The sequence below is a fragment of the Oryza glaberrima genome, chromosome 7 (assembly GCF_000147395.1).
Source record: "Oryza glaberrima chromosome 7, OglaRS2, whole genome shotgun sequence".
Lineage (NCBI taxonomy): Eukaryota > Viridiplantae > Streptophyta > Magnoliopsida > Poales > Poaceae > Oryza > Oryza glaberrima.
The window spans coordinates 18544039-18565892 of record NC_068332.1 but is presented as its reverse complement, the minus strand read 5'-3'; the positions used below and the strand labels follow the sequence as shown (position 1 = coordinate 18565892).

General features: G+C 41.9%; 2 protein-coding genes across 2 annotated transcripts; both read right to left on the bottom strand.

Moving 5' to 3' along the window:
* Positions 1-1048: 1048 nt before the first annotated feature.
* On the bottom strand, positions 1049-5741 carry LOC127780273 (protein ACCELERATED CELL DEATH 6-like). Its single transcript, XM_052307194.1, has 3 exons — positions 5003-5741; positions 3791-4338; positions 1049-1839 (listed from the first exon to the last, which is right to left on the bottom strand). Exons 1-3 carry the CDS (start codon positions 5739-5741, stop codon positions 1081-1083), a joined length of 2046 nt encoding a protein of 681 aa, XP_052163154.1. The 3' UTR covers positions 1049-1080.
* Positions 5742-8994: 3253 nt separating this feature from the next.
* On the bottom strand, positions 8995-21051 carry LOC127780272 (uncharacterized). The gene is made up of 2 exons (XM_052307193.1): positions 20355-21051; positions 8995-9563 (listed from the first exon to the last, which is right to left on the bottom strand). The coding sequence occupies exons 1-2, from the start codon at positions 21049-21051 to the stop codon at positions 8995-8997; spliced, it is 1266 nt and encodes a 421-aa protein (XP_052163153.1).
* Between the last annotated feature and the right edge of the window lie 803 nt (positions 21052-21854).

The window sequence follows — 21854 nt, the reverse complement described above, 5'->3', positions numbered from 1 at the left end:
GACCAATCCTAGCATCCCAATGTAAACTTAATGGGGGAGTAAAAATGCCCCAAAATAGCCCTCATTATTAGAAAAAGTAGTAATGGTGATAGGTCGGTAAAGGATATTTAAGGGATAAAATTTCTCATTTTATATGTCTAGGGTAAGTATGATGGTAGAAGTTGGTTTTTTGTGGGATAAAATTTAAACTCCAGAAGTTAAGTTTTTTTGGGATGGAGGGAGTACGTCCTAAAAATTATTCAGCTCAGTAGTTGCGCAACGATGAAGGTAGCAGGGACGAGCACAGCAAAGACCGTCATTGTCATATTTGCAAACAAAAAGCTGTAGTTGAATCGACGGAAGAGACGCCATATTGTTCTTCCAATCCCAAGATGAAATGGCAGCCAAATACCCGGAAAGCAAAAGAGGATCAAACCTAAAGCAGTCCAGATACATAGTAATATGTCACATTCCTCTAAAATTACTTATATTATGAGACGGAGGAGTAGTTAATTAAAATAGTTTCCCGAAGGGATTGATGCGATGCGTTGGGCAGCTGGGGGAGGGATCGTTGTGATGCCTCACCGCTTGGCCTAGGGGAAGGGATCGGAGGGCATGCATGGTTCAGAAGCCATCCCAGAGATATCGTCCATACAGGAAAAAAACAGTTGTAAAAATCTCTCTTTAATTGGCCAACTGTATCTGCAAACCCATTTTATGATGGGCCAAGGGAGGAGAAATCACCCCCGTTTTATTAAAAAGTACTGATAAAAACATCCTCTGCAATAATAATTCAATCAGAAGGAAACGCCCTTCAGGGGCAGAACATTCTGCAAATTAAGTATCTGGCAGGCTGAAGCTAAATCAATTCTCTACAATACACACAAAAGCCTCAGCTAGAAACAAAATGCAAGATCACCAGAGAAATCAAAAGACCATAGCACTCGAGTCAATTACACAGACAAAGATACAAATATCCACAAATGGCAAGAAACTTCTCCTCTTTCTACCCCTTATTCATTGCCTGTGCATGTTTGCAAATGCCTATGGCATAGTAAGTCATAGCACTCGTTGCCTTGTACGTTCTAAAAATTATTCAGTTCAGTAGTTGGGCAAAGCAACATCAAGTACAATGGCAACAATGAAGGTAGCAGGGATGAGCACAGCAAAAAATGGCCTTCTTAAATTTGTGAACAAAAAGCTGTAGGTGAAACGACGGAAGATACTTCTAAGACTAGACGGCTGCTGTCTCATGTTGGTTAGTCCTCTCCATCCGGCTCGCCGCCATATTGCTTTTCCAATCCCAAGATGCAATGGCATCCAAATACCTGGGAAGCAGAAGAGGACTGAAGCCGAAGACACCAAGTACACAAATATTACAAGCCCACGATTGGTTGGGCCGAGCATGAGATGAAACCCGAAGGCGAATGCGGCGATCATGAACTGTGCTCCCAATGGCACCAGCCCGGATGCAATCAGGCCGTACCAGCGGCGATGGCCGGTTGGAATCTCTATCGCACCGGCATATATGAGAAAGCAAGTGGCGATGATGGAGGTGACAAAAGCCATGGTGTCTGACAGAACAAATGCCCGGAATGCAAATCGCCTCGCCAGCGTTGCTGTCCCTGGGTGTGGGTGGTCATCGGCGACAAGACCCCCCGGTAGGGTGAATGCTGCTGCAAATGCCACTGTGGCGATCAAAACCGATGCGATCGTTCCATTCTTCTTCATGTCATTCTGCTCATTGGGTGTTTCTTTGGTCTCGGATTTGTCCTCTGTATGGATAAGAGGAGGAACTCCTTCTTGTGTGATGGGTGCTCTCACCCAGCACAGACAATTCCACACTATAGCATGCGGATCCTGTACAAATAAAGCAACAAAATCTATGTATTACTACATTATTGTTTTTTTTGAAAATTTTTACTACATTGTTGTTGACATATTAAAAGAGGTCAAAATGAAGATATCACGTTTACTCTGAAGACCTACAAATTGCATATTAACTGGAGATAAAGAAAAAGATTCTCTACCGTTAGGTCATGAAGGGTTTATATAATGGTGTAGATTAATCAATATAGTTTTATATACACAATGTACCATTATATCTATCAAAAATTTGGAAATACAAACTGAAAATTATATTCCAAATCCATTTGAAATTTTAAAATCTATTTTATACAAAATATGATTCTACTTAGAAACATGAGACAAGAGTTATATATTAAATTCAATTTAACACTTTAAATCTAGCTCATCGGAAAATTACCCAGGATGATCAACTAGTTGAAACTATTTTTAAATGAATGCATACAACCATGCATATTTGTGGATACCAGGATTTGAACCTTGGTGAGTGGAGTCATCCACTCACGGCATCCCAATATGTGGTGCTTCCCCTAACTAGTTGAAACTAATACTACGTAGTACTAAAGTTAGGTAACTAAATAATTCCATCCAAGTAAAATGCCATCATTTTAAACTACAGATCGACCTGCGGTGCTGGAACTTGGTCACAACTTCAGATTGCAAATCCATGCCCAGCTGATTTGGAGTTTGTAATAAGTCAAACTAGAGTGGTTTAACAACTTATCTTTCATTCAAAATAGAAATAAAACAATCCATATGTTCACAGCTCTTGGTTATAATGGATTTATGGAGTTAGGAATACACAACTGTAAATTTTGAATCTTGAGGTGTGTCAAACATGAACTAATACACTGGGGTGGATTTATTCAATTCATTATCTTCATTCCAAATACAGTCAACAACTCCAAGATCCCACCACTAGTAAGCGAAATGAATAGCCCTCAGATCAGAAAAGGAAAAATAAATTCACTAATGAAGTAGCATATATTTGAAATATACCGTACTCCACAAGATCGAAGTTGTTCTAGGGCAATTATAACGGTTGAGTTTGGACTCTTAGTATACGTCATTTAGAGACCATTCCTCTGTAATAATTGAAGGCTCTAACCATTTTGATGTACCAAAATAATTCTTTATTAATTATACTTTTCCTCAACGTACTCCACCAAAAATTACCCTAGTATCTTGAGCCAAATGTCAATCCAAGAGTCATATTTACAGGGTTTCAAATTTCGGAAAGAACCGAAATTTTGGAAATTTTCAGAAATTTCAGATTTTTTTCGTATGAATTTTTTAAAAAATTTTGACTGATTTTAAATGGATTTGAATAAAATTTAACCAAACTCACAAAAATTTGCAAAAAACCGAAAGTTTTGGGCGAGATATGAGCATTTCGGTGGGGGGCGAAATTTCTGAAATTTCGATCTGAAATTTCAAACCCTGCATATTTATCTCTCCTTACTCCTCTCCTCCTTTAGTTAATAGTTTTATATTTCATCGATCTATTACCTATTATTGTACATACCATCATTAGGATACATGTAGTTAACCTCAAAATCGTAAATAACTAATGTATTCAAATGGTAAAAAAATGATATGTAAAACTAATCTGAGTAGATTCATCGCAAAACATATTTTTATTATTTCATGTTTCAATAATTTTCATAATATACTATGTAACAAGGCAATGATAAAACATAACTTGATGTCCTAAACAATAAACGACAAGAGAAAAAGGGATTAACTATAATCTTTTAGAGTACAACATATATAATATCAATTATAACTAATCAAAGGTTTAAATTGTCCTAAAAGTTTGGAGAAAAGGTGTCAGTTAATTAAGCATAAGGAATAAGAGGGCATTACAGTATCAAGTATCCTCGCAAAAGGAAAAGAAAAGGAGGACATTAGAGTGCACATCGAACAAATTAAATGATAACTTTACCAGGAAATAGCGTGACTTATTGCAAGGAGCCAATGCACGGTGAGCAAGATCTGCAGCAGTTAGACCATCCTTATTGACAATGTCTAATACCACACTCGTCGTCTGCAGCAGCAAACTGACAGCCAGTGGAAATGCATATTTGACAGCTAAATGGAGTGGTGTATTTCCTTCAGAGTCCATCGCATTCAACAGAATTGCAAACCTTCCGTCCTGGCAAATGTAGCGAACTACCGTGTCCTGAATATGCTCAATAGCATAGTGAAGAAAATTTCTTCCATTGCTGTCAACTAGTTCATAATAGTCTGGGCATCTGTGTATGAGCTCATCAATGATCCTTGTACTGCCCACGATTGCAGCAGCATGTATAGGAAATAAACCGTCATTATCAGCAATGCGAGCTATGGAAGGTTCAACATTTAGAAGTAGCTGGATGACATCTAGTTTTTGATCTAGCACTGCAAAATGAAGGGGGCTCCTCCCAGCCGAATCAACCATGGTCAGCAAGGTTGGTCCCTCTGGTTCCCATGCCAAAATTTCTTGAGCCAGCTCTACAGGATCATTGCCAGTTTGTCATCAGGCTCGGTATGGACTATGGATAACTATTTGTCAGTATTTAGGACAAAAAAATTATAAATATAAAATCCAAGTTACACATCAGCAATTCATATTTCTGCGATTTAAATTAAACTAGAGAAAGTGCTCATGTGTTGCAAGTTGCAACGGGAAACTAAAACTATGATAAATATTAGACGATTGGAGTTTAACTTTCATCATGCATGTCAGCCCCTTAAGAAAACATATTTTTTGACATGGGCTTACGAGGTAAGTTGTTAACAATAGCTTGTTTCATTTTCACAAGCTCTGATATCAACTAAGATTTTTGTAGAACGAAATTTCTCGAAAAATGAAATTGGTCTAGTATAGTGGCATAATATGTATTACCTACATATTTCCAGTCGCTCATCATTCTAACGCGAATTGTTCACCGTGACCTTTGAAACGTCGAATGCGATTGAGAAGGGAAGAAAATACGAGGGAGTACCGAGTGAGTAATTTTATAATACTTGAGGAGGTACCATTTTTTCTATCTAGATATCAAATTTTACATTAAAAATTTTAGTACCTCCTTAAGGACCGTAAATTTACTCTATTCTTATTAAAAAAGTATATGATCAAGATTGTACTCATAGACAGTTAAAAAAGGCCACATACCTTTGCTTATAGCTGCCGCAACATGCAAAGCCGTACGGCCCTCCCGACCGGCAAATGACGCCGGTGATGGCGTCCCGTCACGTGACGGACGTAGCAGCGCCGCGACCATTCGCACCGAACCAGTCGTCGCCGCCAGGTACAACGGCGAGACGCCATCGCCGGATGTTACTGCGGCCAGCTCGGGAGCTTCCGCCATGAATAGGTCCACCACCTCAGCACGGCCGTGCCGGACGGCTTCGTGCAGCGCGGTGGCGCCCAGCTGGTTCATCGCCCGCAGAGGCGCCGTCCCCTCGGCGGCGCGCATCATCGGCAAGAGACAGGCTGCTACATCCCGGTGCCCAGCCTTTGCCGCGCAGTGCAACGGCGTGTCGAGGCACTTGTTCCTCGTGGCGACCAGCGACGGCGCCATCTCGCTGATGAGCTTCGCGAGCTCGACGTGGCCGCGGCTGGCGACGAGATGCAATGCCGTGTTCCCGTTGCTCGTCACCCCAAGGAGGGAGCTCGTACCTGTCCGCGGCGCCGCTGCACGCAGGGCCGCGGCGCCGACGTTGATTGAGACCTGCAGGGCGACGTCTGTTCGACGGTAGCCACCGTCGTCGCCGCCGCAGCCTTCTCTCCCCATCAACAGCTCCTCCAGGCGGACCGCGTCGCCGGCGGTGAGCACCTGTACCAAATCCGCATCGAGCGTCATCTTTTGGTGTGGCCCGAATCCCGCGGCTGCGGCGACAGCATCCGCCATGGTTGACTGAATTTGAAGCTTTATCTGCGGCGCTTGCTTTGCTTAAATTGCTTTGTGTGGCACACACCTCACTTCGGCGATCCCTCTTATTTTTTTTAGATGCTGACACACTGCTTTGGTAGAGGTAATTAATTAGAGCAGGTACAATAGCAGACTATAAACTAACTATAAACATATTTTAAATAGATAAAAAAAGAAAGAGAAGAGCAGGGCTACAGATCTGTAGCCAACTGCAACACAGACTCCAAGACGTAACGTGTGTATGACAGGTGGGACCAGATATCAATAGTATAGTAAGCAACTATTGTATAAATTAGTTATTAGATTGGCTATATATAATTAGAAGCTTGTAGTAGACTACACTATTAAACTTGCTCTTAGGTAAAAAATATTTGTGAGGACTGCTCGAGGTCAATATAATACTCCTTTTTTTCCCCTCATGTGGGATGTGGCGGCTTGGCCTCCTTTGGATCTTGAAGCAAGCCCATCGCATCTTTTTGCCCTGATTCCTTGATTCCTTCTGCCTCCAGACCGTGAGTCGGAGCAGCTCCCTGTAAATGGCGGCGGCAGTGAACAACCCTCATTTTCTTCCGTAGCGATCGAGCACCATGGCTTCTGCTTGGCCGTTTGCGTTTCGTTGTGTTCGCGGACGCGCGCGGCAATGCCGGCGGGCGGTGACTCCAGCTGCCGTACTACTGCTGCGAGGTTCTCTCTCGGTGAACCGTGAACACGAGACTGTTTTAGTGGCCTGAAAAGTTATGTGAGGTCCGTGCGGCCCATTCCAGTTGGGTCAGAAAGGGATTCAAAGGGACATGCTAATTATGGCTTAGTAGGCCGAATTTTTTTATTTATATATTTTTTTTATTAACTAGAAAAAATGCCCGTGCGTTGCAACGGGTAAAAACATTTTTAGAATACTATACATTTTACTTTTTGGTTTTGGACCAAAAGCTCATTTCATTCCTTCTTCAAGTGGAGCTATAGGTCCCCGATCCTCCCCATCAAATCCGGTCAAATCCTCCACATCTAATCAAGTCAAATCTTTCTCAATCTTTAAGATTGGTTGAGAGTTTTTGATACACTTGTTCCCCTTTTCATTTTTATCAAAATCAGAGCGACAAAACTCGGGATAAAAACGATAATTTTTAAAAGGAGATTAAATTCAATGAATTAAAGCGGAGTTAAAAGGGAAAATCATGAGGAAAATGGTGAGGGAGTAGTGGGAAATTGATTTTTGGCAATCAATTGGAGGAGGGAACGCATGGGGAGGTAGATCAATGTGGCGGCGACATTAGTATTCGGCCGCGTGACGAAAAAAACATGGCACAAATCCTTACCGCGCGACGAAAAAAATGCAACTAAAAAAACAGCAACGAAGAAAAAACATATGAAAAAGCCTTGAAAAAAAAGGCCCAGAAAAAAAGTGAAAAAGCAGATGAAAATAAACAGAAAAAAAGACGGACAAAAAATAGAAAAAAAAAGGAAAAAAGAAAAAGGGTGAAAAAGGACGGAAAGAAAAGAAAAGCCCAATACGTGTTTTTTTCCCCGGTTTTTTCCACGCGGTTTGGATTGGTTTTCTTGCACGCGGTTTTTTCCCGGTTTTTTTCCACGCGGTTTTTTCCATCCGATCATTTTTTTTCGTCCGAGTGGTCTTTTTCGCAGCCGATTTTTTTGGCGACAGAGAAAAAAAATGAAAACTGACCGGAAAAAAAAGAAAAAATGGCGAAAAAGAAAAAAAAAGACGGACGAAATTTTTTTTACGGAAACCTTACGTATTTTTTAATTAGTTATAGACTATAGATAAAGAAATATTTAAAAAACAATTTTTTTGTTTCAAAAATTTGTAAATCTAGTCGCTTCTCGCTCTCTAGGGCGATTTTTAAAAAATCGCCCTGCCAGAGAGCGATAAGGGACCTAAATACAAATTTTTCAGCATAGCTTGTAGCTCTATGATTTTACAATTTAAAATTATATTATATAAAGTCAGATCTAATAAAACTTTATATCAAAATTGTTGAACTCGAGGAGATCTACAGCTTTGTAGTTAACAACCTTTTCATTTAAGATATTTTAGATATCCACAAAATATAAAACCTATTTTAAAAAATCTCAGATCTACATTTGAAACGACATCGGATGGAGATAAACTTTATACAAAAGTTGTAGATCTCATCGAGATCTACAACTTTGTAGTTTATCACTTTTCCATTTAAAATTATTTAGAGTGTCGAATAAGCATTATTCGTTTTTAAGCAATTAAAACGGTGAGAAGGGTTTGAACACAAATAAAAAAATTATATTTAGGTCCCTTATCGCTCTCTGTAAGGGCGATTTTTAAAAATCTCCCTTCCAAAGGATGAGAGGCGACTAGATTTGTAATATTAAAAACAAAAATTATTTTTATAAATATTTTAATAAAAAATGTAAAATAAAAAAAATCGGCCTTAAAGCACATACTCCATCCGTCCCATAAAAAATAAATCTATAATCGGATATGATATATTTTAATACTATAAATCTAAATATATGTATGTCTAGATTCGTAATATTAGACAGGAGGATTATTTCGCTAAAAAAGAAAAAAAGCGGATGGAGAACTGGTGACCTTTGCTGACGACGTCGTGGCGACAAGCAATGGCACACGCACGGGCCGGACGGACGCGTTTGTTACAGCAAACGGCCAATAGACGGTTCTTCAATCTGCTACCTTCTGTCCGGTAGAAGCAGAGGAATGAAGTAGAATGCTATCTCGGCTGTGGTGATTCGCGTGTACCGTGTATCACAGCAGCCCTGCAGCGACATTGATAATGACGGGTGTATACCGTGTATAGAAGTGATCCCTATGTAGTTTGTACAGAAGTTATCCATGGAATGGCTTTTATTTCAAAAGAGAATTGTTCTGAATATCGATACAACGCATCACACTTTCCATTAAAAAAAGATACAACGCATCACTCTTAAATTCTTAATTATATTCAAAAGCAAAACACGGAGGGTTTGTGGTAGAGATATACTCCCTCCGTTTCAAAATGTTTGACACCGTTGACTTTTTAGTACGTGTTTGACCATTCGTCTTATTCAAAACTGATTATTTATTCTTTTCATATCATTTGATTCATTGTTAAATATATTTTCATTTACACATATAGTTTTACATATTTCACAAATTTTTTTTGAATAAAACGAACGGTCAAATATGTGCTAAAAAGTCAACGGTGTCAAACATTTTAAAACGGAGGGAGTATATCTTAGCTCACTGTCTTGGCATAACAATGTCGAGTGCGATTGCGACGACGAAGGTGACGGAGATGAGTACAGGGAACAATGTCCTCCTAATATCCATCAAAGGTCCCGTGAATAGAGACTCCAAGAATTCTAGCAAGCTCGACGGTCGATCGTGTATGTTGATGAGTCCTCTCCACCCTGCTCGTCGCCATATCGTTTTCCAAAGCCCAAGACAGAATGGACCCCAGATGCCCGGGAAACAGAAGAGGACTGCAGCTGAAGACACCATATAGACGAAGATGACAAGTCCACGGTTGGCCGAGCCGAGCACAAGGTGAAACCCGAGCGCGAACGTGCCGATCAGGAACTGAGCTCCCCACGGCACCAACCCAGATGCCAGTAAGCTGTACCACCAACGATGGCCGCGTGGAATCTCCTTTGCGCTACCGTATATAAGGAAGCTGGTTGCCACGATGGAGCAGAGGAAGGCCATGGTGTCTGTCACGACAAATGCTCGGAATGCAAACCGGCTCGCCAGTATTGCTGTCCCGGCATGCGGGCGGTCGTCGGCGATGAAGCCCCCAGGGACAGTGAAAGCTGCCGCGAATGCCACTGTGGCGATCAGAACCGACCCAATCGTTCCGTTTCTTGTCATGTAATCTTCTTCGTCGTCTAAAGCGGGTGCAGGTTCGTCGACAATAATGTGAGCAGCGCGATGATTTAGAGAAAGTGGTGCTCTCACCCAGCACAGACAGTTATGCACTAATACGCGCGGATCCTATGAAAAAAAAAAGGGTAATATAGGAGCATTGTCAAATAAATTGGTACTCCCTCCGTTTTAAGTTATAAGACGTTTTAACTTTGGTCAAAGTCAAACTGCTTTAAATTTGACCAAGTTTGTAGAAAAAACTAACATTTTTAACCCAAGACAAATTTATTATGAATATATATTCAATTATTGATTTGATGAAACTAATTTAGTATTATAAATATTACTATATTTGTCTATATTTGTCTATAAACTTAGTCAAAGTCAAAACGTATTATAACCTAAAACAGAGGACTAATATATAAAAAGCACCAAATATAAGCCCAAAGGAAACAAATGACGGAGGTCGGGTAACCTATGACCAGCACCAGAAATTGGAAACCAATTAACCAGCTAGCCGCCTTCAATACTTGATACCCCACGCTTTGCTGTGGAATATATGAAAGAATGCATATTATATATTATAGAAATGATATATGTCCATGTTTAAATAATATAAAAATGATATATGAAGATAATGATTTGACATTAACTGCATATTGAGTTCTAAAAATACAATAAAATTGTAAATAATATGTCATATTTGTATTAGGGATGAAAGCAGAACGGATAGTTTCCGTCCACTCTGGAGAAAAACGAATACGGATACCTTTCGGATCGGATAATTCTCGGATAGTTCGGATACGGATACGAATACAGATATTTTCTCCCGGATACGAATACGAATATGGTATAGGGGTTTCCGTCGGATACGGATAATAATTCGGATATCCACATAAGCCTTTGACATATCCCATTTCTTTATAATTCTATAACCTTCAATATACCTTTTTAGATTTTAATAGTAGTTTATCTCTTAACACTAGTCCATACTATTAATATTATTTAAATTTTTAAAAATATTTATAAACTATACTACATTTTATATAAAATGAGCTAATTATATATGTTGATATTTGTTTCTATTAGGAGTTGAGTTGGTTTTCGTATTCGAGATACTCCGTATCTGTTTCTATATCCAGCGAAAAATCTGAAAATGAATATGGTATGTGCATCCGTCCGTATCCGCACCTTTTTCATCCCTAATTTGTATGATATTTAAGATACTCTAGATAATAATTGCTAGTGTGTGATGATTGTCGAGGAGTAATACTCGTAGACCGGATAAATTGGGTATTGGGGTATGTTGGTACGAGGATCTACGTGATACGATATCAAGCAAACGGAAGACAAGAATTATACTGGTTCAGACCCCTTGTCAGGTAATAGCCCTAGTCCAGTTTATATGGGATTAATATAGAAAAGCCACATAATACAATGGGAGTAGATGAATCTGATGATACCAACGAGATCCTAGTCGATGGACTCGATAAAATCTCCCGACGACTTGGCTCCGTATGCTCCGGCTTCATAGACTGTGGTGGATGTGTTGGCGATGAGATTCGATGCCCTTTACCCCTCCCAGGGAGTCCCTTTTATACCGTGGATCACCTTGGTCTCCAAGCAAGACCCGGAGATATCGGACCCTATACGGTACAACAGAAACTCTATCCTCTCCGAGTAGGACCGTGTTAATCACTCGACCCGTAGAGATCTTTTCTATAATTCGTGACGGATTCCTACAACGCATACGGAAACAACCCGTGTACGTGAAGGTATACCATACTCGTATATTCCATACTCACTTCTTCCCAAATTGATCATCATATAAGTTTATGTTCCAATGTTAATTTAAATCATATCAATCAAGACACCATACACACATTCTCCCACAGTGCATGCATCGATTAAAACCTAATGCCAATTACACCCTATCATGCACACATTCACCCATACTGCATTAATTGTATTCCGATGAAATCCGTGTCCATACAGTTATATAATTGTCAATTTGAGAAATTTGAGAAATTTTGGATTCTATTACATGATGATCAATTTGGGAGGATAGGAGGTATGCCTTATCCGTAACCATGAGAATGATGTACACACTTTGTATTTGATTTAAAATACCCTAGATAGTAATTGCTAGTGGATGATGATATGACACCCTTGCATGTTGAATTTTAGAAGTTAGTGAGCATCAACTTTATATTAAGATAGAGTACGTGTAGACCAAATTAAGCAATTACCTAGAGATCATTTTTTTTAAAGAAATGATCAATAACCATTAACCAATACGATCCTTGAAGTTTCGCTCTAGAGACGCGGTTTAGTTCCTAAGGCTTCAAATAATCCAAACAAATTCTCGAAATTAATTATTTAACTTAATATTGTCTTTGGTCCAAAAAAATGCCACATAAGGCATGCCCCACGTCATCCTCGAATGTAAGGGCAGTAAGGTTTTGAAATAATCATTGTTATATATATCATATAAAAATATACTATTATTATCCTATCAGTTTGATTTATCCATCTAAACGTCGATACGCGAACGGCGGCCGCATCATCGCAGCGTTGCACATACGATGATTGCTCCAGTTCACATGTGACGCCGTGGCACGGAGAAATACCAACGTACCATTTCAATGAACTTCGCTAATTTCTCTCGTGGTTGTTTTCTTTTCTCTTTTTTTATGGCATGTGAGGGTAGAATGGTTATTTCATCCCTATCATTATATGCGAGGATGATGTGGCACACCTATGAGATATTTTTGTGGGTCTAATGACTATGTTAAGCCAAACGATTAATTTTGGGAACCTTTTTCAACGATTTGAAACCCGGGGACTGAATTGATCCAGGAATAAAACTTTGTGGACTGTATTGGCTATTCACCCTTAAAGAAATACTTCCTCCGTTTCATAATGTAAGTCATTCTAGCATTTTCCATATTCATATTATTGTTAATGAATTTAGATAGATATATATGTATAGATTCACTAACATCAATATGAATATGAGAAATACTAGAATGACTTGCATTGTGAAACGGAGGTAGTAGCAAAAATACCCTTCTGTTGCTAGGAATAGTAAAATGTCCGGTCGTTACTATAGACTCAAACAACATGATTATTTTAAGTAAGGGTCAAATACCCAATACCCGGACTCAATTTAGTTCCTAACATTTCCTATTATCCAAAATAGTCCTACAAATTTAGCATACGAGTAGTTGGACCCACCGGTGCATGCCATGTCATCTCAACATGTAAGGTCAATATTTAAATGTCCAAAGCAACCCTACATTTATCATTAGAAAGAAACAATCAAAAAGGAAAAAAGAAAAAAAAGGAAAAAAAAAAAGGCCCGGCCCGGCCAGCGTTGTTTCGTCCTTATTAGTTTCATTAATTTGTTTTGTTTTTCTCTTTATTTTTCCTTAGATCTATTTTTTTTTTAGTTTTTGGGACTATCAAAAAAATTGTTGCAAGTTTTTCGAGGGAAAACTTTCAAATCTAAATATAACTTCACTATAGCTATAATATAACTTATATATAAGTATTAAAATAATATATACAACTTTATATCTAACTTATATAGAGATTACAATGTAGCTACGTACAGTGCAGTTATATTGTAGATTATAGTGTAACTATAGTGTAATTATATTGTAATTACACAACAACTATATTAGCTATAGTTACATTTGAAAGTTTTTTTTTGCCAAAAACTTGTGACATTTTTTTTAGCAATTCTTATTTTTATCTTAAATGTAATATATAAGGATAGGATAGACATTTAGCGCTTACCTTGCATGCGGGATGAGGATTACATGGCATACGAAGTGGTGCTCCCGATGAGTCCAAGGAATATATTGTGCCGCATAAAAAAATCTAGCATTACTTTGCACAATATGAAACAACAAGAATATTTATGGGACGCGCTAAGTACCATGAAAAATGACTATATATGAAATATATAGATAGTAGATTTAATTAGATCCATGCCTTTGCAAAGTCTATGGTTAATCTGAAAATCTACTGACACTATTGATTCATTTGTAACTATATATGCCATTACAATATATAAAACTAGATCCATGCCACTTTGTACATCTCGACTATGATTTGAATTGTTTTTTTGTCACCGTATTTTCATGTGGATCGAAGTGCCCATTGCCCCCAATACTGTGGGACTCACATATATGCGCGTGGCATGGTGCAGCAGCGTGCGGCAGCGAGGGTGAGGCTCCCGTCATGTGCGAGCATGACCGACGTGACAACCCCACCTGCGGTTGATGGAAGATATGGTGCAGGAAGGACGATCGGGGAGTATTCACAGTGTTAGCCCGGTTGTCGATCTCAAGGGGCATGTACAACCAAAGCCATCCTTAGAGTGCCATCACTAATTGAGGGTACTCTTTGAAAAACGTACTCATCCCTTAATGGAGGATACCCTAGGTGGGTTCTTCAAAATCTAAGGCCATTTGATGGAGATAAGTCAGCACAATGGGTGTCTTGGCCCATGGTAGCCTCAGAGTAAAAATACCATCGATACCCCTCCGCCAACCCATCCCCTTCTCTCTCTGCCCGTTCCTCCCCAGTCCTCTTCTTTTTCCGCCCGCTCGTCTCTCCATCTCGTCACCTCCGCCCGCTCCTCTCTCTGTCTCCGACCGTGGCGAAGAAGGCGATTATGGTCGCGTCGAGTGCAAGGGGTACCGCCGGCGGTTCCCGCCGCCGCCGCTCCCTCCTTGCCCTCTCCGAGTAGCCGCCGCCTCCTCACCCTCCCAGCCACCGCCGCCTCCCTCCTCGCATCTCCGGTGACGCCGTCCTCGTCGGCGCACGGATCTGGCATGCTAGCAGCCGGATCCGGTGGGCCGGCACCATCTCTATGTCACCACCGCCTGTCTCTCTTGCCACATCCTCTCTCTCTCTCTCCGGTGCCTCTCTCTCTCCTTGCCACCCGTCATCGCTGGCTCTCTCTCCTGTCGTCGCCGATGGAGAGGGGCACGCGGGGCACGGTGGCCAGGGTTGGGGCCGCCGTCAGCGACTCAACCTCCTCGCCGCCTCAGGCTCCTCACTACCGCCGTCAGCCTCCTCCCAGTGACGAGGTCGAGGGTAGAAGGGGAAATCGCAGGTGCGGTATCCGTGTCCACGGGCGCCCCAAGCTCCCAACGCGTCGCCTGGCTGCGACTCTCCACGAAAAGCTAGCGAGGCGTGGAGAGAGCCACGTCCCCCAGCAGAGGGACGCGTTCCATCGTGACGGGACGTCATGGACGAAAAAGCAAATGGCCATCAATGGAGGGCGCTAGGGATACTCTCCAGGGGCATGCATTGAACATGCCCTCAGAACCTGCCTCCTGGCCGCAGATCTAGGCCAATGAGTCTAGGATGCACGCTCCCATCTTTTTAGCGGATCCTGCCCACTATGACTCCTCCTGGCCCTCCCCAACCATAAATGGAGGCGATGATCTACTCGCTCACTATATATGGATCTACACCGTCTTTATTCCACGATAGTTGTCACACCCTGAAGTTTCCCCCCTTTTCTTGCTTTAAAAATTGGTTAAATAAATTGCCCGAAGAAATTATCTTAATTAACCTAGAGCTAAATCCCTAATTAATAAATGCAATTAATAATCAGAAATAGCGTGGTGGAATTTTTCTTGAGTTCCCCATGCTCCAATGCATTAACAAGATTTTTAGTGGAATTTTCAGAGCCTTGTAAATAATTTTAACCAATTAAAAATCACCAAAGTGCAATGTTAAATCCCAGGAAAAAAAATCCTTTCTTCTTTTTCTTTCTCTTTTCCTTCTTTTTTCTCTATTGGGCCGTCGGCCCACTCCCTCCCGCGCTTGGCCTCCTTCCTTTGGCCCGGCCCGTTCCCCTTTCCCCTCTCTCCGGGACACTGACAGGTGGGGCCCACCTGTCAGGTCGTCCCCTACCTCCGGTCGTTGGAGCCGGAGCTCCAACCGCCCGCGCCGCCGCCTTCTCCGCTCCACGTCGCGCCTCCACTCCGCGCCCACACCTCGCGCCCACGTCGCCGCCCTCTCTCCCCCCCATCTCCCGCGCGCGCGCGCCCGCAAGTGGTGGGGGATTTGAAATCCCCCAACACCCTCTCTCTCTCCTCCACCTCTCCACGTCGCCGGCCAAATAGGGGCCATCCCCGGCCGTTTCCGCCCCTCCCTCGCCCATAAAAACCCTCACTCGTGCTCTCTCTCTCGTTTCCCCCATTTGCGCACTCTCCCGTGCCGTCTACCGCCCTCGCGCCGTGCACCCGAGCTCCGCCGCCGCCGCCCATCTCCGGCCGCGTGCCGTCGCCACTAGGGCCGCCGCCGCGCCAAGCCGCCGCCGCCGCTAGCTCCGCCGTCGTGTGGGCCATCTCGGCCACCGCCTCGCGTCGCCGGAACCCCACCGAACCCCATCTCCCTCGCGAGCCGGTGAGCTATCCATTCCCCTCCGTCTCCGGCCGGCCACTTTGGTCGTCGCGGTCACCCTCTCTATCCCTAACTCCTCTCCTCCCCTCCTCTAGGTGTCGCCGCCGCTCGTCCGCCCCTCCTCTCGTCGGGTCGTCGTCGCCACCTTCGTCTTCCGCTCCGGCCGCCGTGTCGCCGGTGAGTCCTCCCTCCCCCTCCTTTCCTCACCTTCCCGCGAGCGCCGGCCACACCGCTGCTCCGGCCATGCGCCGCCGCCTTTCGGCCGTCGCCACCGCTTCCCGCACCGCCGGTCACCACCGTCGGTGGCCGTGCCTCGCCGCCGCCTCGCCTTGGTCGGCCGGTTGGCCTTGAGGCCGAGCCGAGCCCGGCCGGCGCCTCCCTCGCCTCCCCTTTGAGCCACCGCCTGGTGGGGCCCACCTGCCAGGCGCCACCTCCCTCTCTTTGGAGCCGCTGACCCGTGGGGCCCACGTGCCGGCGCCCCTCCCTTTTCGCTGACGTCAGCCCTGGGCTTTATTGCGCAATAAAATGATTAAGGCTTTTTCTTTATTAGTAAAAACACAGTTTATCTTCTAAAATTCATAAGTAATTCATCCGAGCTCCGTTTAAGTCCATTCAAGTCTTAGTAAATCAAGAAAAATGCAAAGAATCCAATAAAAATGGTTTTGTTTCCTGTTTCAGTAGTCTTATAGCATGTTTTGCTTGTGTGCTTTGTTTGTCGCGTAGAATTCGGCCGTTTCGTCGATCCGCGGTTTCTCGAAGACGTTGCTGAGGTCTCATCAGTTCGAGAGCAAGGCAAGTCATGCAATACGTTTGAACATATTGTACCCAATTTACCAGTATCCCGCATTTCTATTAAATGTTGCATTCTTTTACAATATCATGTGGGATGGGTCCTACTACTCAGCCATATATTGATTTCCTTATGCCATTGACAACTTGGGTATTAAAATGACTAGATGTTGGTTTAGGAAATGCTTAGCCACGCTTAGTTCTACTAGTACACAAAAAGGGGATCACATTAAAGCATAGACTTTGATTATTGGCAATAGCTTTGGATTGGTGCCACCGCAATGGTGTTAGTTAATTAAAATACACTTAATGGTGGGCTGTGGGTGCATGGTTTTGCTGGTCGCACCCATAGCAATTAAGGACCGGTTCACGGGAAACCCTGGGAGACTTACCGTGCTTACCACAAGCGGGAGTGGGTAACTGCTTGATCTGAAGTATAGCTCGACCCTTTCCTAGGCACCGGTGGCGAGGGTGGGCGTGATGGAGTTGGGTCGGCCGGGGTGTCCGGTTGTCCAGCTGCCGGATTCACCGCGGCGCAAGAGGGGACCGCCCACTGCCTTTTTAGGGGTGGGGGTGAAACCTTAGCGTGGTGTGGATGGTTAGGGGAGGGTTATGTGGAGGGTCTTGTCACGATTTCCCCCTTTGCAGTATCATGGTGATACTTCGGGGCATGGCGACATGTGTGGAATCGTGTCTTGTGGGTACAGTTGTACACCTCTGGCCAGAGTAAAACTATTCGAATAGCCGTGCCCGCGGTTATTGGCGATCAACCAGATTCACCGTGATTAGTCTCACCCTAGTTTAGCTTAATGAACTGGTGTAGTTCAGGTGGTTGGTTGGGCCTGTTGCAGCGTGGTGTAGCGTTGGACAGTGATTGGTTAATATTGATTAATTACTACATCTGTTTTACTGCTTCCAACTACTGCTTTGAAATGCCTGCTTTGTGCAAAAGAACCCCTAGCTTCCTTTGATTATATCCTGCATCATACCTTCTCTTCCGGTATGACTTGCTGTGTACAGTGGGTAGTACTCAGTCTTGCTCTCTTTTCCCCCACACCAGAGTTGAAGTTCTTCTCAGTTGGAGCCGTCTCAGAGAGGTTGGTTTCGTCGCTGCCGTCAAGGTTTGCCTGTGGAGTGGAGTCGCCCGCTGCTGAAGTCAAGCTTCCCGGTTTAGCTCGCTTCTATCTTTCCGCTGCATTTGTAATCTTTTATATTTTTGTAAGACGTGGGTCTGTATGTCAATAATTGTCGTTTGTGTACCCTGGCTGGTCCTGGACAGTGATTTAATGCACATTCAGCTTAGAAATTCTGGTTCGAGAATTTCTGGGTGTGACAATAGTGGACAGTGGGAGGAGTGTGTTAATATGCTTAATTTGTATAAGGTATGTGACGCATGTTTATCTCTTGTCGTTCTCCCGATATTTCTCCCGATTATGCTTCTATAAGTGTGTATGTGTATAGGATGTGTGTGCATATTTATATTGGTAAGTATGTGCATGTGTTACGTGCGTTATATTGTGTTTTGGAACAAGAAAATTCAAGCCAACTCAGTTAATATGCTAAATTTAAACTTATATACGTATGATATATAGAATTGATAAAAATAAACTTACTTTTTGGAGATTATGTTAATGATCTCTAAATGGAGGGATTAATGATCTTATATACGTATGAGAGAGAGAATAGAACAAGGGGCAGTACAAGATAATTAGATAAACTTACCAGAAAATAGCGCAATCGGCCGCGCTCTAACGTTGAGGCACAGCAAGAAATATCTCTTGCAGTATGGCCATCCTTGTTCATAATGCACATATCAACACCTCTTGTCCCCAGTAGCAGACCGAAAATCCGTGGATATCCTTGTTTCACAGCAAGGTGGAGAGGGGTATTTCCATCATAATCTGTCGCATTCAGCAGCATCGCGAACATATCATTTCCGCAAATGTGGCGAACCACCATTTCCTGCTCGCTCTCAACTGCAATATGCAGAAGATTTCTCCCTTTATCGTCAACCAGTTCATAGTAGTTGGGACATTTCTTCACGAGCTCATCAATAATCTTGGTTCTTCCGAACATAGCAGCAGCATGCACGGGATATGAACCATCGCTGTCAGAAATGCTAGTCAGCCTTGGAGAAGCAGCATCACCACCTAGGAATAGCTTAACTGTGTCAAGCCTTCCATAGATTACGGCAAAATGAAGAGGTGTCCTCCCTGACGAATCGGCTCTGGTTAGCAAAGATGGACCTTCTGGCCAGTTCAGTATCTCCTGAGCTATTTCTGGTTTACAGTTGAAATTTACTGAGTTCAATGATCGGAACTTCAATGAAAAAGATTAAAATACAGCTTGAATTTAGTTTCTACCCCGCCTGAACATTATAAACTTGGAGCACAATATACGTGAATGAATGCTGTTTTACGTCAAAAAAAATATATACGTGAATGAATTACGGATCTAGAGGAGATATCAGGAGAGTTTCTAGTGTTGATTTATGTAAATTACTTTTATCATATATATAAATTACATTTATTTTTTAAAAATTACTTCTAAGACACTCAAAATGTTGTGTTTATTGTTGTTTTCAAGTTAGTTCTATAATTTATTGATTAAATTTAATTTCTAAATAAAATCATGTTTTTACCGCACAACGTTTACTTTTAATGTCGTGATAACTTGTGTTAAGTTACTTTTTTATTATGTAAATTATTTTTGGTCTTCATTCAATTTACTTTCATAAAAGTGTCTAAAAATTAATTTGATCAAATCTGAAAAGTAATTTACATGTATGATAAAAGTAATATACATCATATATTTTTTTCATCGGAATATAATTATATGAGATCTTACTATAACTATTTTGTTTCAGTAAATACAATGGTGTAATTGGATTGTAAAGCATATAATTATTTTAGGAGAAAATGTTATAAGAAGAAAAAAATTGGCATGCATTTCTCTCCGACATGACTACCAATCAAGCGGACCATGTTGTCTCGTCTAATAAGACATATCCTCTCGTTTCATGCATGTTATCTAAATAGTTATTAACAATATTTTTTAAAAAAATGCAAGATAGATTAATATGAAATATATCACTCCACTAGTATGCAAGTTAAAATTTAAATTTTACAAATTGTAACAAAAATAATAAATATAGTTGCGAATGTATGATAACTATTTTCAGTTTAATTTGTTCTTTTTTTTTTGCAACCTGTAGAAGTTTAGTTTGGTTTCACATGTTTATGGAGTGATATATTTCATATTAATCTATGTTGTTAATTTTTTTAATAACTATTTAGATAACATGTAAATAACGAGGGGATATTCTCTCAAGGATGAAAATCCATATCCTAAACAATGGGCATGCACTACGTGACTGATACATACTGCTACTCTCTATAACTCTCGTGAACGTGCACACATAATAATTATGAAGGCAAATCCTTAATTAAAAATTCTATAAATACCCAATTAAAAATGCGCAGAAGATGGATTCTTGAGAGTTATTTATGATTCTATCATACCATTCGTCCTTTTAATAGCCGCCACATGCAAAGCTGTACATCCCTCCGGACCGGCGGCTGACGCCGGCGACGGCCCTCCGTCTTGCGACGGACGTAGCAGTGCCTGGACCATCTGTACCGAGTGGCTCACCGCCATGTACAGTGGCGAAACACCGCCGTTGGTTGTCACCGAGGCCAGCCAGGGATCCGTCGTCATCAGCAGATCAACCACCTCAACATGGCCGTGCCGAACAGCCTCGTGCAGCGCGGTGGCGCCCGTCAGGTTCCTCGACCGCGGTGTCGCCTGATCCATCACCCGCAGGAGGCAGGCCGCCACGTCGCGGTGCCCGGCCTTCGACGCGCAGTGCAGCGGCGTGTCGAGGGACCTGTTGCGCGTGGCGGCAAGCGAGGGCGCCCTCTCGCAGATGAGCGCCGCAAGCTCGGCGTGGCCGTGGCTGGCGACGACATGCAGCGCCGTGCTCCCGTTGCTCGTCACGCCGAGAAGGCGGCTTGTTCCGCGCCGCGCCGCCGGCTCACTCGTGCCATGGAAGCTTATCGCGACCTGGCCGTTTGTGCGAGCCGGGTGTGTACCGCCCTCTCCTCTCAGAAGCTCCTCCAAGAGGACCTTGTTGCCGGCGGCAAGCACTTGCAACAGCTCCTTGTCGAGCCACAGTATTTGAGGCCCGAATTCCACGGTTGCTGCTGAAGCTGCCGCCATGATTGATTATAAAGTCCACTCTGCACTCTGAACTTTGCAGTGCTATTTATACTGGTCTGGGTGAATCTTTGGGCCGCTCGCTAGTTGTCGATATACGTACCTACTACGTACTATATGCATTCGGCAGAGTCGTTCGAAATCACGTAGAACTAAATATAGAATAATAGAGTGCATGTTCCGTTTTGCCTGATTCACTCTTACTACTTTCTTTTATTCATCTTCAAACTTCAACTTTTTCGTTTTCCATTAACACGCTTTTCAAATTATTAAATGATATGTTTTCTACAAAATTTTCTATATAGAAGTCATTAAAAAATTCAAATAAATCTATTTTTAATTTTATAATTATTAATACTTAATTAATTATATGCTAATGAGTTTTTTCGTTTGCGTGTGCTAAAAACCTCTTTCAAAAAGGAGATTCAACACAGGCTAATTACTCCTTTCGGGTTGATAATAAGCATGAGGTTTAACTTCAAAATCTTTAATTATAAATAATTTCTTAAATTATTTGTCTAGAAAAAAGAAGATTATATGTATAAATTAGTCATAAAAAAATTTAAATAAAATCATATATTTATTGACATTTCTATTTATACTATAATAGAAAATAATTGTCAATTGTATAGAAATTGGAGTAGTCTTTTGAATAGAAATTTTTTGAAAAAAAAATACACCGTCTAGAAATTTAAAACGGTATGATTTTTTTAAAAAAATTCTATACAAAAGTTGTTTTAAAAAAATTATATTAATTTATTTTCAAAAAATTTAGTTAACACGTAATAATACGTATTTTGTTTTCT